This window comes from Schistocerca gregaria, chromosome 10 (assembly GCF_023897955.1).
Source record: "Schistocerca gregaria isolate iqSchGreg1 chromosome 10, iqSchGreg1.2, whole genome shotgun sequence".
Lineage (NCBI taxonomy): Eukaryota > Metazoa > Arthropoda > Insecta > Orthoptera > Acrididae > Schistocerca > Schistocerca gregaria.
Window position 1 is genome coordinate 91155069 of NC_064929.1, and position 18536 is coordinate 91173604.

Below are 18536 nucleotides of genomic sequence, written 5' to 3' on the forward strand. Positions count from 1 at the left end.
TTCCACTTATCGTGAGCGGTCACCTATCTGTTTGCACGCTTCATGGCCAGACCCAAACTTCCAAATGTTGAAAACCGTGTGTATACAACATGCACTGGTGCGTTCATTATGTACGTTTCTGTACAGGGGAGACAGTTTTAATCGAAATTCACTTGCCCATTGTCGGTGGATAAATACAATATTGTAGTGCCTGTGTTGTCCAGTAGTACAAAGCGTGCATGTCTGAATGAATATTGCATCATAATTCTGAACAACACAGGCACTGAAATATCATATTTATGTGTCAACACCAGGCAAGCAGCATTCAATTAAAAATGCCTCCCCTGTATGGAAAAATATATAACAAATGTGTGAGTGCAGGTTGTGGACATACGGTTTCCGATATATTGAAATTTGCATCTGGTCTGGAAGTGCGGTCAGATAGCTTAACGACAAACCAACTGCTCACAATAAGTGGGAAATCTTGGTTAGAGTCCGTATCTGGCACAAATTTTCATTGTCATCATTCCATCATACAGCCGATGGTTATCCGTATTTGCAGCTGTGAATACATTTCGTGTTAAAATAAGGCTTACGTATGTTGTATCTTTTTTTGAAAAATATGAGACTGTTATATTATCAGAAGTACAATATAAACCCACAATTTCATTGGATCGTGCCATGAACTGAATGAGTGTACACAGTCTACAATACACGACACTGACCAGCTCCGTAACACTGTGTTTTTTGGGAAGGGGGGGGGGGGGGGGGGGGGGGGGGGGAGGGAAGTGATCTGTGAGCTGGCAGCTGCTGCTGCCGCCACTGAGTCTTGTTCGCAGAGGACTGTGCCTGTTCTTTTCCTTCCCTCTTCTCTGCTTACAAATACCCATGCTTAATGGTAGTAGCCAAAATAATGACCTGACCGTGGCATATGCACAAATAGATTGCTGTTTTGCCAGGTGGTGTAAGTGGAACGTGGTTTACAGTTGGCTTACTAAAGGTATCTGTGGCATTGCTTTTAGCCTGCTGTAATTGTGAAACTGCCCATGGGGGTCTGTAACACTGTATACGCATACCAATGGGGCACCTATGCTGTGAGATCTGTATCACTAAATGGCTAACACAGTGTACAATACCAGTTGCAAGTTCCAAATCTAACTACTTCAGGGAAAACAAAAATTGGATTTTCGGCCTTTCATATAATTATTGATCAAATTTAAAATTCTGCCATAATATACTCATTGAGATGTATGATCTTGTGTTAAAGGCTTAACACAATAAGACCATTATTGTTTTGTTTTATTTTAGGGCACAAGAACAACTAGTCGTACATGCCCATTTCGGAACTGTAGAACATGAAGATGAAAGGGAGTAAAAACGACTACACATTAAGCGCAATTCACAGAAGGAAAGACAGCTAATAGAACGAACTTGAGTTGGCTAAGGAGAATACTGTTTGCCTTTGTTTGATTTCTTGGAGCCTTTCTGGTCGGCAGAGGAAGACTCGGACATTTGTCGGCTGGAGAGACATAAGAGGGCTTCACGGGATATTCCTCCTGTCCTTTCTGGCCTGCCAGTCGTGTAGCAGGTGACTCTGCCGCGAGGCAAAAGTTCGGTGGCTCGTCGCACACCCGGAGCAGGAGACGGGGACACCATGCAATTTCAAAACCGGTACGAGACTTAGAAACTGTGTACATGTGTAGAGGTAGAATAACCCGTCCCGGACTATACTTATCCTATGTTTGATAACAAGAGCACGTAATAACTTCTACTTCTAATTCTGCATCTACATCTAATCTGTTCGTACTCTGCAAACCACCATGAAGTGCGCGGCAGAGGGTATGTCCCGTTGTACCAATTATTAGGGTTTCTTCTGTTACAGTTACGAATGGAGTGTGGGAAAAATGATTGATTGAATGCCTTCGTGTGTGCTATAATTATTCTAATTTAAATTCGTGATCTCTGTGTGACAGATATGTAGGCGTTTGTAGTATATTTGTAGAGTAATCATTTAAAGTCAGTTGCTAGTAGACTTTCTCGAGATAGATGTAAACTATCTTCAATAGTCTGACAGTTAAGGAGATGCAGAAGAAATTTAACACTTTTCCATGTGTCATATTACATCTGTGACCATTTGTGCTGCCCTTCTCTGTATACATTCAATAGCCTATATTAATACTATTTGGTACTAAATCTAGGAGATCATTCCGTTTAACATCCCTAAAAAATTATATGTCCAGGTATTTAAATGAGTTGGTCGATTCCAACTTTGACTCGTTGATATTGTAGTCATAGGATACTACATTTTTTGCGGTGTGCACAATTTTATATTTCTGAACATTTAAAGCAAGCTGGCAATCTTTACACCACATTGCAAGCTTATCAAGATCTGACTGAATATTTATGCAGCTACTTGCAGGTAATACTTAATTATAGATAATTGCAGTATCTGCAGAAAATGTGAGGCTACTATTAAAATTGCCCCCAAGGTTATTAGTACACGACACGAAGAGGAAGTTACTTCTACATCTGACGATGATTCTCCATCTGAGATACCACTCTCTTTCCTCTCCACCAAAAAGTCCTCAATCCAGGTACAAATTTCACTTGATTCCCCCAACGATTGAACTTTTGACAATAAGGACAAGTCTGGTACTGAATCGAATGCTTTTCAGAAATTGAGAATTTCTGACAAAGTTCAAATGTAAATTCAAACTTTTGGAAAACTTTTTCTTCCTTTCATCCTTAATGTCTGACATTTAACACATTAACATATTTTGTAAAATAATCAGACATCTGGAGCTGTTTTACATATGTAAGTTTGTTTCTTTAAGGGATTCATTTTGGCTAGTTATATTGGTCTGATACTAAAGCTAAAAACCATTACGTAAATTGTCATTGAGCCAAAATAAACTTTTCATACACTAAGCATTTCTCCCAGTTATTGCTGTCAGTGCGGATGCATATAGATTTTTCTCCTTCTTTGAACTTTTCCCAATAGAAATTTTGTTCCGATTTGTTTACGATTAGTGAGAGTGTACACGGTCAGTTAAGAACAAGAAAACGAGGGCAAATTCAGTTGTCGTGCAATGTAGGTCACGAAAACAGAGAATTTGGTCGGACTAGAAAAGAACGGGGTGGTTGGAAGCAGCTGTGACACTGACAGTACGAACCGACTCCTCGAGGATTTGCCGGGTGAGATTGTAACCTGTTCGTAGTAAATACCAGCTGTCTCTTAGCTAACAACCAGGTGGCCCAGAGAGTGTGGATGATGTGGGAGCTCTGCTCCTGTTCAGTCCACAGCTCGTGCGCTAGTGGCTAGCATCGCTGCCTCTGGATCGCGGGGTCCCGGGTTTGATTCCCAGTCGGGTTGGAGATTTTCTCTGCCCGGGGACTGGGTGTTTGTGCTTTCCTCGTCATTTCACTTCCGTCGTCATCATTTGTGGCAGTGACTACACTGAATTGTGAAAAAATTGAACCGTGTAAAAATTGGGACTTTGTGCGGACGCTATTGACCGTGCAATTGAGCTCCCGACAAACCACACGTCGCCATCGTCGTCCTTGTCCTTCTGTTCACCACTAACACTGACTTCCTTTGTGTCCATCTGTCTTGTTGCTGTGCATCTTCTGCCACTGGAATTTGATTATTTGCCTCAGAAAAAACAGAAAGCATCTGTTTAAATGACCGGTAACGAAGTTTCTTTCTTCTTGAGGTTTGCCACTGCTTTCTTTGTAGGTGTTTGTACAGAAGGGGAATCGTTCGGTTGCAGGTACTGAAGACCTTGGTGGAGAAGTGCACCAGAATACACACACTGACGGCTCCCTACAAACTGCTGCAGTCTGAAAGGTGCTCGGAGGCCCTGTCGCAGCTGCACAACCTCCGTGTGCTGAATCTGGAACCGGAATACAAGGAATTCGATCGTAGCTCTACCCAGGAACCTTGTTTGGTGCGACCTCTGGTCAGCGGGTGCCCACAACTAGCCGAGGTCGACTTTGGGTTTACGTATATCGATATGGAAGACCTGAGGTATTTTCTGAGAGCCAAGAGGAACACTCTCAGGTCGATACGCATAAAGTGGGCGATGGGTGGGATGAGGTGAGTGTTATTACCTGTCTTCCTAAGATTGTCTAACTTCTACTCGAAATTACTTTCGGTTGACGAGTGTGCTTCGCGTGTATTCAATATCTTCACGGTATAACCTGCGCCTTTCTTGTTGCGATAAGTGGACTTTTGGCATATTTCTTCTCGTGTACGTATAAAGGGCTATTAAATACAGATTGTTATGTAGATAGCTAAATATTGCTACGATTCCTTTAAAAAAGCTGCAGGTCAGCTTTTGTCAGTTTGGTACAGAATTACTTCTGTTTGTAAGTGACTGTGCCATTGTTTAAGCCTCCGTATTTAACAGTTGTACCCAATTCAGTTCTGTGCAATACGACAACACCTGGCAAGCCAGCCTCACCCGCGTGTTTTGGGTTCAGAGTTTGTCGTGAAAATTATTCTGCACATTTCATAGTGAAATTAACAGGCAGAATGTGTCATTTCAAAATGAGCACTTATAATTTAAGAAATGCTGCTAATGATTCATTGCATACACACAGCCTATGGATGAGGAAGTTTTTGAAACATGTATCCCTCAGGGCACCATTCTGGATCCATTACTTTTCCTGTTTGTCTATAATATTTTACCACAAATTCTTTCTCTTCAACTTGTTGGTGTACATTATCACCACCCAAAGTAGAAAGCAGCAACATTATGAGGCACTTAGCAACTTGTGTACGAAGGAACTGTTCACGTTATTATGGGAGCTTGTACTAGAGCAGATATCTTAGTTATTTACAGGTACTACGTAGCTTCGTTGTGAAACATTTGCTGGAAATATCTGTGTACATACTATGGTAAATTCCACAAAGCAAATATATCACAAGTTGGTCCCGCCAGTTGTGTCTCTAAATTCAGTATACTGTAGTTCCTTGACATAGTTTTTATTTTATTTCCACTGATAAATTAGTGACTGTTGACAATTGACTGTTATACGGAATCATTGTGACCTGGACTATCATTGTTTCATTAGTAATCATCATGCAGAGAGACACAGAAACTATAAAAAAATTATTCATTCCGACACGTGCAGATAGAATGTAAATATTGTGAAAATAATGTTCATAAAAATACTCGGTGAGCACATGTATTTGCAATGCTGGTTGATGATGCTGACTTTCAAACAATGCGGTAATATCTAAGTGAAATAAATGTAACAACTGGGAAAAAAAATTATAAAAAATAACTCACGATCTTTATCATCCAGGACAGAACAACAGATTTCGAGCAGGAACAAAAGCTTCACTCTGAAACACACAATTCGAGCTCACTACAATCACTGTGTTCTCATATTAAGAGTGTATGGACCCACTGAGTGGTGTACTGGTAAACTGATCAGGCCCTAACTGAATGACAGCAGTCGGTCGGGATGTTACCGTAGAAGCGGCTGCCAACACCTCCAGTTCAGTCTCGCAAGTACTCCAGTACTACACTCCATTCACGGAAATGACGGACAGCGTGCGGACACGACGAGGCACGTGACCGCAGCACTGCCACCGAGAGGTGAGCAATACGGGGCACACTCACTCGATTTGGCCACGTCTGTTGCGATTGTAAGTCATTAGTGTGTGATCGTAGAATCTGATTGTAAAGTTTGTCTCATTTGAAAACCCAGTTTTTGATTATTCATGTGTCAGTATCAGTGTCAGTGATTGTAATCACATTCATCATTCATTATTTTTGTGGTCACCTAGTAGCTATTCCTTTATTTCTATTAGTATCACATAGGAGTAAAACTGTCACATTGTCCTCTGCGGAGACTGTGAGCAAGGTCGACGTGTCAGATTTGACTCTGACTGAGAAGTGATCGAAGAAGAAGTCGTTAACTTCTATGGAGAAGCACATGGCTCTTAATCAGTGTTAAATGGAGCTGTTGTATCCAGAGCATTCAGTGACAAATATTGTTTTGAAAAGAACAGCATCTACAGGTGTTACTTGGTTTTTACACTCTTCAAAGTCTCCCAAGAAAGAAAAATCGTGACAGAAACTTTCAGAAAGTGTTGGTGACTTCGATAGAAGTGCGATACGAATGGAAAATTTTTGTAACAGATCACTAACAACTGACAAAGTGCTCGTGGCCACGATTAAAAATCCAGATTTGAGCAACTTCCATATAACTACATATTATAAATTTTTAAAAGAAATGAGTTTTAAATATGTTCGGTGTGGATGCAGTATCGTGCTAATAGACAGAGATGATTTCATGGAGGCAGTGTCACCTACAAATAAATTGTTGAGAGATGAAGGAAGACCCGTTTATTGTTTGGACGAGACGTGGCCAAACACACGACATACCTGAAGTAATGTCTGGGTGCATAAATCCATAAAATCCTCTAAACAAGCATTTCTATCTGGATTATCCACTGGAAACAGGTAAAGGTAAATGCCTGATTATCACACATATTGGGAGCAAAGCAGGTTTTGTCAGAGGCAGTGTATGAACTTTCAAATCCAAGACGGGCCCAAGAAAAGTGGAGGCTACTGTGAGGAGATGCACAACAGTACATTCGAGAAGTGGTTTGAAGACTTTTTCTTCAGCTTCAGCAAAAAGAAGTTACTATTCTCGACAACGTGCCGTGCTATTCTTGTCGAAAAGAAGTAGTACCTAATCTGAATGCCAATAAGCGGGATATACCGGAATACCTAAAATCCAAAAATATTGTTATTGGAAAATGGAGTATTGAAGAGCGAATTACTGGAAATTTTTAAAAAAGAACAGAGTAGTGCACAAAGAATACGCAGTGGATGAATTGGCTGATGGAGCAGGGAAAACTTTTCTTCAAATTCCTCCATACCTGGTAAATTAAACACCATCGAGGTAGTTTCGGCCAAAATCGAAGGCTGTGTTGCAGAAAAAGACAGAACACACAAAATGTCAGAAGGTAAAGAATTATTAAAACAAGCAGTGAATTCAGAAGAGTGGAACAAATGTGTTTTCCATGTGATGGAAAAAGTTTGACCTCGAATGTGGAAATTGGACTACATTATAAAAGAGAGAAAAGAGTGTTTTGTTATAAACTTGAATCAAAGCAGTCCAACTTCGACAGAATAAGTTTTATTCTTCCTTTAACATTATTGTAACCAAAATCACTTGTGTTTGAATCTGCTATGCTACCTGTCAGGTTTTTATGACTTCTTGCATTATACTATAAGCCAATATTGAAATATAAGGTTTTTCACAAGCGACGTATGCTTCACTGCGATGTCAGCCCAACAGCAACGTGGAGAGTGTGCACGAAGGATTTTCGACACTCTGTTTTTGCTGGAACAGGTCGTGTGTAGTCATGTGAAACTGTGTCTGTTTCATCCCAGCTCTCAGTGAATAGACTAATGTGGAGATTTTCCACACTCAGGTTATCCTCTGGACTCAAATTGTCCTAATTTCAGCACATAAATGGTAATTCCTGTAAACATGTAACAATAACACTGTGGCTTTAGCTAAACTTCTGCACAAACTGTTCAGAACTTTTAACTTTTCTGTGTCTCGGATCACTGGAATTGTGTTTGTATCTTTTGTAGTTTGTCAAACGTTAATTCTGGATATCTGGTGCCCACTTTTGAGTAAACCCTGTACTTTGACAAGAGGTCATTAAGGCAATGTAGTCTTTCGAAATGACTGTTTTTGCACGTGAGACGACATCTCACAGGCAATAGTAGAAGAGACGCTCCACACAGTCTCCAAGTACATGTGGGTGTCCGATCAACTGACGGGCATTCGTTGACGGGCAATACTGGCAGCATACCGTTTACTTCTGAAGATGTCTCCCAAAACAGGAGACAGAGAGCCAGAGAAAAGTTTTATATATTGACCTCAGCTTCTCAGCCCAGAAGTTTAAACTGGACTAAACACCAGCTTCGAGAACCTACGTGTTGTTTATGAAGATGTCTTGTACAAAGATTTTCATTTCGGCAGTATATTCTCACGAACAATTGTGCCTATGTATGTCAGTAATCATTTAAAGGCAGAATGGTGTAAAAGAACTTTCTGTTTTACTTATTTTACTGAATTAAACGAGCAAGCAACAGCTGGCAGCACTGACTTATTGGTCATCATATACACACAATAAATAAATATGAAATGCCCAGTTTCTGAAGACAAAAAACAAAGAAGAGAAAAAGAAGCTGTGTACTGTATGTCAAAGCCTTAGCAATATTAAAAACTGACTCTGAAAACACTATTTCATCACCAACTGAATGTGTTAATATCTTGGGCCTTAACTCTCACCATTACGTCTAATGTATATTAATATAATTCATCCCTGATGGGTATACTTTCTGTGAAAATTAATGTGACACTAATAGTAACAATTTCAGTAGCAAATGATGCGATAGTGACAGTCGAACACGTCGTCGTCACAAATACAGTATAAGAACTATTAATTTAGAGTTATAATATAAAGTACTCCGTTTCTTCGGCCTATCGAAACATGACGGGAGATGAATAATTCTGAAAGACCCAATTTCTGTTGTTACACAGCTGTGTCCCACCGTTGCTGGAGGCCTGCACCGAGTTGGAACGTCTGGAACTGTGCGAAGATGACGACTTCGAGATGGTCCACAGTATACCGAGAGAGGCGTTCACTGCCCTGGGAAAGCTGAAGAACTTGCAGGAACTCAGGATATCGATCCCTATTCGACTACCGCCTGGAGTTGCTGCTTTGGCATTTAAGTAAGTTAAGTGGTGAACATAAACATTTCTCGTGAGTGCTTAATGCATCGGGGATGCAGTCTATTAAAATGGTATAGGAAAGAAAGGAATACGCATGTACTCCGAAGTGACAGAAAGTGTGTAGATGCCGGGGGGAGGGCACCGTAGAGGCTACGGGACGGCGGAGGCCGGGGAGTGGTAGAGGTCGGGCTAGGGGAGTCACAGGAATGGTAGATATGTTCTAATCGAGTTCCCGCCTACGCAGTTCTGGTAAAAATCCAGAGGGCACGGGCCGCAAAGCGCTCACCGAAGTCGAGCACACTGTACCGGGTCTGACTCTTGGCAGCTGCGCGGTCGCCGTCTCTCGGCCACAGTCGGACAGTGGCCATTTGCGTGGACAGACAACTTGTCAGCTTCGTGCCCCTGCAGCCACCGCACCGTGTATCGCTACTAGTCACTTGCTGTCCCACTCCACTTGCAGGTGGTGCGAGGGAAAGATGTAGGACCTGCTGCAGATCCCAAACGCTTGAGCAGTACTCGAGACTAGGTCGCACTAGTGCCCTGTATGCAGTCTCCTTTCCAGATGAATCACACTTTCCTAAAATTCTCCCGATAAATGAAAGTCGACCGTTCACCTCACCTACCACAATTCTTACCCGCTCGTTCCATTTCGTACCACTTCGCAGTGCTACACACCGATATTTAAACGGTGTGACTGTGTCAGAAGGGACACTACTAATGCTACATCTGAACATTACAGATTAGTTTTTGCTATTCGTCCACATAAACTTAATTTTCCTACATTTAGGGCTAGCTGTCATTCATCACACCGACTAGAAATTCCGTCAGAGTCGTCTCGTCTTCTCCTGCAGTGACTCAATGACAACACATTGCTGTACACCTCGACGTCACTGGCAAATGATGGCAGGTTGCTGCCCACCTCGTCTTAATATATATTAAAAACAAAGATTCCAAGACTTACCAAGCAGGAAAGTGCTGGCAGACAGGCACAATGAACAAAACACACACACACACACAGAATTACTAGCTTTCGCAACCGATGGTTGCTTCTTCAGGAAAGAGGGAAAGACGAAAGGATGTGGGTTTTAAGGGAGAGGGTAAGGAGTCATTCCAATACCGGGAGCGGAAAGACTTCCCTTAGGGGGAAAAAGGGACAGGTGTACATTCGCGCGCGCGTCCGCACACAAGTCAAAGAGTTTGGGCAGAGATGTCAGTCGAGGCGCAAGTACAGAGGCAAAGAAGTTATTGAGACAGGTGAGGTATAAGCGGTGGCAACTTGAAATTAGCGGAGGTTGAGGTCTGGCGGATATCGAGAAGATAGGATATACTGAAGGGCGAGTTCCCATCTCCGGAGTTCGGATTGGTTGGTGTTGGTGGGAAGTATCCAGATAACCCGGACGGTGTAACACTGTGCCAAGATGTGCTGGCCGTGCACCAAGGCATGTTTAGCCACAGGGTGATCCTCATTACCAACAAACACTGTCTGCCTCTGTCCCAGTTTGTTGCTGGTCATTCCCACATAGAAAGCATCACAGTGTAGGCAGGTCTGTTGGTAAATCACGTGGGTGCTTTCACACGTGGCTCTTCCTTTGATCGTGTACACCTTCCGGGTTACAGGACTGGAGTAGGTGGTGGTGGGAGGGTGCATAGGACAGGTTTCACACCGGGGGCAGTTACAAGGGTAGGAGCCAGAGGGTAGGGAAGGTGGTTTGGGGATTTAATAGGGATGAACCAAGAGGTTACGAAGGTTAGGTTGACGGCGGAAAGACACTCTTGGTGGAGTGGGGAGGATTTCATGAAGGATGGATCTCATTTCGGGGCAGGATTTTAGGAAGTTGTATCCCTGCTGGAGAGCCACATTCAGAGTCTGATCCAGTCCCGGGAAGTATCCTGTCACAAGTGGGGCACTTTTAGGGTTCTTCTGTGAGATATTCTGGGTTTGAGGGGATGATGAAGTGGCTCTGGTTATTTGCTTCTGTACCAGGTCGGGAGGGTAGTTGCAGGATGCAAAAGCTGTTTTCAGGTTGTTGGTGTAATGGTTCAGGGATTCAGGACTGGAGCAGATTCGTTTTCCATGAAGGCCTAGGCTGTAGGGAAGGGACCGTTTGATATGGAATGGGTGGCAGCTGTCATAATGGAGGTACTGTTGCTTGTTGGTGGGTTTGATTTGGACGGATGTGTGCAGCTGGCCATTGGACAGATGGAGGTCAACGTCTAGGAAAGTGGCATGGGATTTGGAGTAGGACCAGGTGAATCTGATGGAACCAAAGGAATTGAGGTTGGAGAGGAAATTCAGGAGTTATTCTTGACTGTGAGTCCAGATCATGAAGATGTCGTCAATAAATCTGTACCAAACTTTGGGTTGGCCGGCTTGGGTAACCAAGAAGGCTTCCTCTAAGCAACCCATAAATAGGTTGGCATACGAGGGGGCCATCCTGGTACCCATGGCTGTTCCCTTTAATTGTTGGTATGTCTGGTCTTCAAAAGTGAAGAAGTTGTGGGTCCTTTCGTCTTTCCCTCTCCTTCCCTCTTTCCTGAAGAAGCAACCATTGGTTGCGAAAGCTAGTTATATATAGATTATTATTATTTTAGAGTATTATCTTTTGTATATATATAAGTCCTGTCGCACTTCTCTGGGGCACTCCCGACAGTACCCTCGTCTCTGATGAACACTCAGGATTGCTATAATTTAAAATGTCTTTCGAGCCACTCACGTATCGGGAAACTTGTACTTTCGTTAAGAGTTTGCAGTACATCACGTGAGAAAAGGACAAGCTGAGTTTCACACATGCAATGCTTTTTAAAACTGAGTTGATTTCTGGACGTGAGATTTTCAGCCCCTAGGAAATTTATTATATTAGAGCTCAGAACGTGTACAAGAATTCTGGAGCAAACTAATGTCAAGGACATTGGTGTCTAATTTTGTGAGCCAATTATTTTACCCTTCTCGTATACAGGAGTCACCTGCATTTTTTTTACAGTGAAGTAGGACTTTGCCTTATTACTGTGTCATCCATATCGGGCTCAGTGCAGTGTTCGAACGACAGTACGTTCGTGCGATTCTCTCGCGTTAACGATTTCGTACACGTGGAATTTAAAGCTTCCATTTTCATTTGCTGTCTTCAACTGCCACACCGGACTGGTCATCGAGTGACCAGACGGAAGCCTCAGATACACTAAATGATTTTATGTAATACAAGAAATGTCACACAGTAGTTGTGGGTAAGTACACAGCTGACATGGCTGCTACGACAGGTGGCCCAGATGTTGATGAGGTGGGAAACATCTGTCACAGAACTGGAGTAGTCGTTAGAGATAGGAAGTGGGGAACAGGTCTCGCGTGTAGGTCTATTACTGGGATATCGGCACGAGGGTAGGGTTTAGGTTTGAGGGTGGAGTAGCAACAGACAAAGATATCGCGTATGTCAGATGAGCGGTGGGATACTACTATAGGGGGGTTGGGGGAGATAGTGAGGAGGACATTCCTCATTTCAGGACACGAGAGGCAGTCCTAACCCTGGTGGTGGTTCACTTGTTCCAGTCCTGGATGGCACTAGTGACAAAGTGGTCTGCTCCTTTGTGGCCAGTCAGTGGGTATGTGCTGATTGCTAGGTGACTGGGGAGAGAGAGTGCAAGGCATCTGTTTCTGGACTGGGTGGTGAGGTCAATTTCGGTCTGTGAAGGCTTCGGTGAGACTCTGAGCTTGTTTTAAGAGAGTCTGCTTGGCACTGCAGGTGGTAAAGCCACAGATGGCTGGGCTGTACGTAAGGGATTTCTTAGTATAGAATTGGTGGCACCTTTCATAATGGAGCTTCTTCATTGGGTGGTAGGTTTGAAGTGGACAAAGGTACTTATGGAACCGTACAAGAGACATTTGTCGTCCCTGAGGAAGGTAGCTTGCTGGGCTGAGATGGAACTGCACCTACTGAAATTAACAATGTAAGGGAAAGGATAGATTGCTACTCACTGTAAAGATGCAGACAGGCACAGTGAAAAGACTGTTAACGTTTAGCTGTAGGCCAAAATCTTCTTCAGAAAAGGAAAGGAAACACGCACGCACACGCGCACACATAAATTCGTTCACATGCAACACATGCATTCCCAACCAAGCTGCTAGAGCTGGCAGTTTTGTGTAGCTATCTATCCTTTTCCATATATTGTTGATATTCCAAACTGGTGTTTCCATTGTTAGATTCTGAAATCAGATATTAGATTGTAGGGTGCACCCAGGAGCACATACAGACTAAGAACCCAGTTAAGTAACAATGAAGAGGAAGCTGAAGTTTGATCATACAGAGGAATCAATGCCTAAAGAAGTGGGACACTGGCATCCTGATAAATGATGTACCTTTAAAGCTTTCTGAGGCTCTAGTTACTGTGATTGTGAATACCACAGTAGGCAGTTCAGTTGAAGCGGAATGGAAATCTCTAAAAAGGGCAATGACAGAAGTTGGACAGGTATAAGGAAGATAACTGTGAGGAAACCTTGTGTAACGATTGGAATGACTCCTTACCCTCTCCTTCCTTCCTTCCTTCCTTCCTGACGAAGCAACTGCCAGTTGCGAAAGCTCGTAATTCTGTGTGTGTGTTTGTGTGTTTTGTTCATGTGCCTGTCTGCCGGCGCTTTCCCGCTTGGTAAGTCTTGGAATCTTTGTTTTTAATATATTTTTCCCATGTGGAAGTTTCTTTCTGTTTTATTTATAAGAAATACTCAAATTGACAAAAGTCGATACAAAAATACCTAGGCAAATATAGGAGTATAACAATAAAAATCATTAAGAACAAAATGAATAAGAAGGGCATGGAAGCCAAGGAATTATGGCTGCAGGAAAAATGTGGAGAAATCAGAAAAGAAATCGACGTTGGAAGGACTGATTTTGCAGATAGAAAAGTCAAAACAGTCTTTGATGAAATTAAGAGCAAGGCAGTGAATATTAAGAGTGCAACAATGGGAATTCCACTGTTATATGTAGAGAAGAGAGAGAATATGTGGAATGAGTACACTGACAGCATGTATGGGGAGCACTTCACTGATGATGGGAATGAAAAAGAATGGTAGTTGGTATGAAATACAAAGCAGATCCAGTATTAGTTAGAATTCCGTAGAACTTCAGATTGCTTGCTGTCAAATAAGACAGAAGGGGTAGATAACACTTCTCTGAATTTTTTGAAATTATTTTTGGAAGTGGCAGCTGAGCCATTATTCAAGTTGGTGCATAGAATCTAAGAGTTTGGAGAAAAAAACCACCCAACTCTCTGAAAAAATATCATCCACACAGTAGCAAATATAGCAAGGACAGACAAGTGCGAGAACTATCGCAGTCAGTATAACAGTTCACACGTCAAAGTGGCTGACAAGAATAGTATACAAGAGAGCGCAAAAGAAAATTGAGAATGTGTCGGATGAGAATCAGCTCAACTTTCAGAAAGATAAAAGCAGTAGATAGGCAGTTGTGACATAATGGAAGCAAGGCATAAGAAAAATAAACGAACTTTTGTAGGATTTGTTGACCTGGAAAAAGTGTTTGACAATGCAAAATGGTTATGTTCTAAATTTGGTACACAATAGAAGTAAGGAGTAGCAAAACACATAATATACAATATTTACAAGAACAAAGGGGGAACAGTGAGAAGGAAGAACAAGAGCGAAGCACTCAGATTAAAAAGGGTGTAATAGAGGTATGTATTCTTTTGCCCCTACTTTTCAACCTTCAGCATTGAAGAGGCAATAGTGGAAATAAAAGAAAAGGGACTAGAGTGGGGTTAAAATTTAACTCGAAAGGATGTCATTGATAATATTCACTGACAGAATTGCTATCCTCGGTGAAAGTGAAGAGGAATTATAGGAGTTATTGACAGGAATGAACAGTGTAATGAATAGCAAATGTGGCTTGAGAGTAAATTGTAGAAAGATGAAAATGATGAGGAGGAGTAGTAGAAATATTAGTGATAAACTGGACATCAAAATTGGTGACCACAAAGTAGACAAAATTAAGGAATGTGCTACCTTGGAACAAAAAACATGTGATGGGCAAAGACTGGGAAAAATAAAGAGCAGACTAACATAGAGGGTATTCATCATCAGAAGTAATCGGCTAGTATCAACCATTGGCTAAAATATGACAAAGAAATTTATGGGAATATATGTCTGGAATACAGGACTGGGTGGTAGTGAATTGTGGACTGTGGGAAATACCAGGAAGGGAAGAGATCCAAAGTGTTTGAGATGTGACTTTATAGAAGGATGTTGAAAATTAGGTGGCTGATAAAGAGTGAGGAAGTTGTCCACAGTACAAGTAAAGAAAAGAACATACGGAAAACACTGACAAGAAGAAAGGACGGGGTGACACGACATGTAAAAACATTAGAGAAAGATTTCCACAGTACTAGTGGGTAAAAACTATAGGGGAAGACAGAGGTCGCCAAACAAATGACAAATTCAGGGTGCATCATAACTAATTCTGTAATTACACGCAGTTGAAAGTACGGGATACTAGATGCAGAAAAGTCTAAGAAACACGGGCTCTAAAATGCGTACCTTAAGATCCGTGCATACATGTTCAGTAGAAAAGATGTGTTTCTCAGCAGTGAAAATGAAAAAGTCCTCTTAGTTCAAAAGGTAAGAGTTTTACAGCCCACGTTTACTAGACTTTTCTGTTTCTAGTATCACATACTTTCAACTGCACGCACGTAAGCCATTACGTACAATACACCCTATAATCGATGACATGGGGTGCGAGTGGCACTCTGAGTTGAAGAGGTTGGCCCGAGAGGAATTTGTGGCAGGCAAAATCGTGTAGTGGTGAGATTGGGGCCACATGCACAGGGAAGGAGAGAGGGAAGTGGTGTGGATGGGGAGGGAGATGACTCAGGGAAGGGGTTTTGGAGCAGGCTGGAGATCGTGCTGGATTTCTGGAGTAGGATCACTGTGACAGGGGTTAAACACACACAGTAATATCAGAAAATTGAGTCCGCCTCGATGTAAAACACCTTGTTATTCGTTTATTTCTTTATTACCCCAAACTAGTTTCAGCAACAAATATCAACATCATCAGTGGGTTTTTAATCTTATTTATTGTATGTTACAGCATGTTTTAAGCAATTATTGGCACTGTTTGCGACATATTTTCTGTGCTATTTCTTTATGTTTCCATCGTTTTACTTAGTGAACATAAAGTAATGTTTGTTGGATGGTATATGGCTGCTTTTATACACAGAAAAACAAAACTTTTGCACTTTGTTCCTGATCCAGAATATTACGTCATCTTCTACATTAAAACTTCGGTTTAATTGCTCCGTGCCCTTTCGTGACAGACATCCCGACATTAGTGCAAACAGGGTCGGACTTCTTTGTGACAGTGCTCGCCCCCACATAGTTGCTCCTGTTTGTGCCAAATTTGGGTCGGAGGTGCTCCAGAAACCATCACATAGAGTGGACCTTGCACCTGTTTGGTCCTGTGAAGAAATTACTGGTGAGGCAATGCTTTGGGACAGATAGAGAAGTGAAATCGGCAGTCCACAGGTGGCTATACTCCAACCAAACAGACGTCTATGAACAGGGGATATTGAAACTGGTACCACGATGGAAGAAATGTCTTGAGCATGCCGGTGACTGTAAAAAAGTAGGTAAAAGATGCAAATTGATTTGTGATTTTTTTTGTTTTGTTACCTATTACACTTTTTGATGATAAAATTGTTGTGTGTTACTTTCTGATTTTTCCTCTTACAGAGATGTATCATAATTCCTGGTTATTATTTCGTGTCATTCGCTTCATTTTTAAAGATGTGTTCTCTTCATTCCCACAACTATCCTTATCCCAGCCATTACACTAATTCCAAATACTGTCATTATTTAGAACTGTAAGTGTGGAAGTTTCACACAGGTCCACTGGTATCCCTCTAATAGACCCAGATACGAGACCTGCCTCGTAATTCCTCCCACTGCAATGTACTCCAGTCCTGTCACAGACATCAGAGGCAGGGTCACCTGTGGAAGCAGCCGTGCAGTCCGCCAGTTTAGCTACGACCACTGTGTGGGCACGACTGCTGGTGAGCTGTTTCTCCACACGAATGGCCGTCGCTCGACTGTGGCTGACAGGCGGGTGGTCCAAGTACAGAGTGTGCTATCTGACAGTTTATTTTAGTAGTTTTATTAGTTTAATGATAAATGGTTTTTTGATGTTACCGAATCAGCTCTCAAAAGGTACCAAACTTGTTCGGATGGAACTTCAGAGTATATCTGTCACTGTCTATAGTGTATCCAAATTAAATGTTGCACTTCGACAGACTAAATTCGTTGTCGATTTTTAGAATCTCACGAGCAAAGGACAGACACTGTGACCCAATAATTCTGATGAACTTAAAGTGGGAGTTTACAGCCACTCTGATGTAGCTCCTGTGAGAGGGTGTGGTTGACTGTCGCTCCATTTTAGAAATAATCTGGGCATGATATCGCAGTGCGAGATCTTGTGAATGGTGGGCTCCGCGTGGTTCCAAAGTTTTGCAGCGACCGTAAACCGTAAAATTACTGAGTAAGCAGCAACCAGTCACAAAATCGTGTTTTCTTTATTTGCTTTTGCAAATCGATTTCAACTGATTAACAGTCATCATCAGTGCTACAGATACAAGAATAAAAATAATTAATAACAGTGACCAAATGAATAAATGTACATAAAGCAACGTAAAACCAATTATATGTACATAGTCGCATTAAACCATTTAAAATGCACATACAAATTTAACTTTCAACGAATATGTGCCCTGAGTAGTAACACTATCTTAAGCAGAGGTCAAACATAAAGTGATACATCGAGAACTGACTATGACAATGAGAAACCTTAAGGGGGCGCTGCAAAGTTAACCCGCCCTCTATGCGAAAAGATACAGTTAAAATAAAAATGAGAAGAAGAAATGACATACAATGTGAGGTAAAACATAATGATAAAATACTGAAATATTTACAAAAAAGGGATATATTCATAAAGATTTTGGCAACCACATAGTACAGTTATATACACCAAAAAGTGATTGTACAAATTAGTAAAAAGGAACATACGTAGGTCGATCTGCAAAAGTAAATAAACAAAACGCGATTATGCGACTGTTGGCTGCTTACTTGGTAATTTTAATGCGAGATCTGTTGTTAAGCAGGTGGAATTGAAAATCTTAACATGAGAGGCAATTCTATTTACACATTACAAGTGAGAAACCTCATAGTTCCTGAGAGAGTACAGAAATAGTGATTTTGATCTGTTGTAGATTCACATGGGGAAGAAACGCCTGACTTTTTTCCTTTTTATGAAGCATATAACACACAGGTGTTGAGGCATCTTCTCCTATTAGCATTGGTTGCCTTTAAACCATCATCACAATATCTGTAAGCATTTCTGCCCGTTCAACAATTTCTTTTCATGTATAAAGTACAATCACTTATATGCGAGATGATATAAGCTAATACTGACAAAAGACCAGATATTATTCACATAACATAACATATCATCTCCCCCAAGAACCGTGGACCTTGTCGTTGGTGGGGAGGCTTGTGTGCCTCAGCGATACAGATAGCCGTACCGTAGGTGCAACCACAACGGAGGGTTATCTGTTGAGAGGCCAGACAAACGTGTGGTTCCTGAAGAGGGCCAGCATCCTTTTCAGTAGTTGAAGGGGCAACAGTCTTGATGATTCACTGATCTGGCCCTGTAACACTAACCAAAACGACCTTGTTGTGCTGATACTGTGAGTGGCTGAAAGCAAGGGGAAACTACAGCCGTAATTTTTCCCGAGGG

The 18536-nt window shown here is 41.8% G+C and overlaps 1 protein-coding gene across 9 annotated transcripts in view; it reads left to right on the forward strand.

The window, feature by feature from the left end:
* LOC126293725 (uncharacterized) overlaps positions 1-18536 on the forward strand; it is a 122652-nt gene that overhangs the window by 62255 nt on the left and 41861 nt on the right. For all 9 annotated transcript variants that reach the window (XM_049987041.1, XM_049987048.1, XM_049987040.1 and 6 more), the window contains 2 exons: positions 3750-4075; positions 8560-8751. In XM_049987041.1, coding sequence (XP_049842998.1) covers positions 3750-4075; positions 8560-8751 — 518 coding nt within the window. The remainder of the gene's footprint in view (positions 1-3749; positions 4076-8559; positions 8752-18536) is intronic.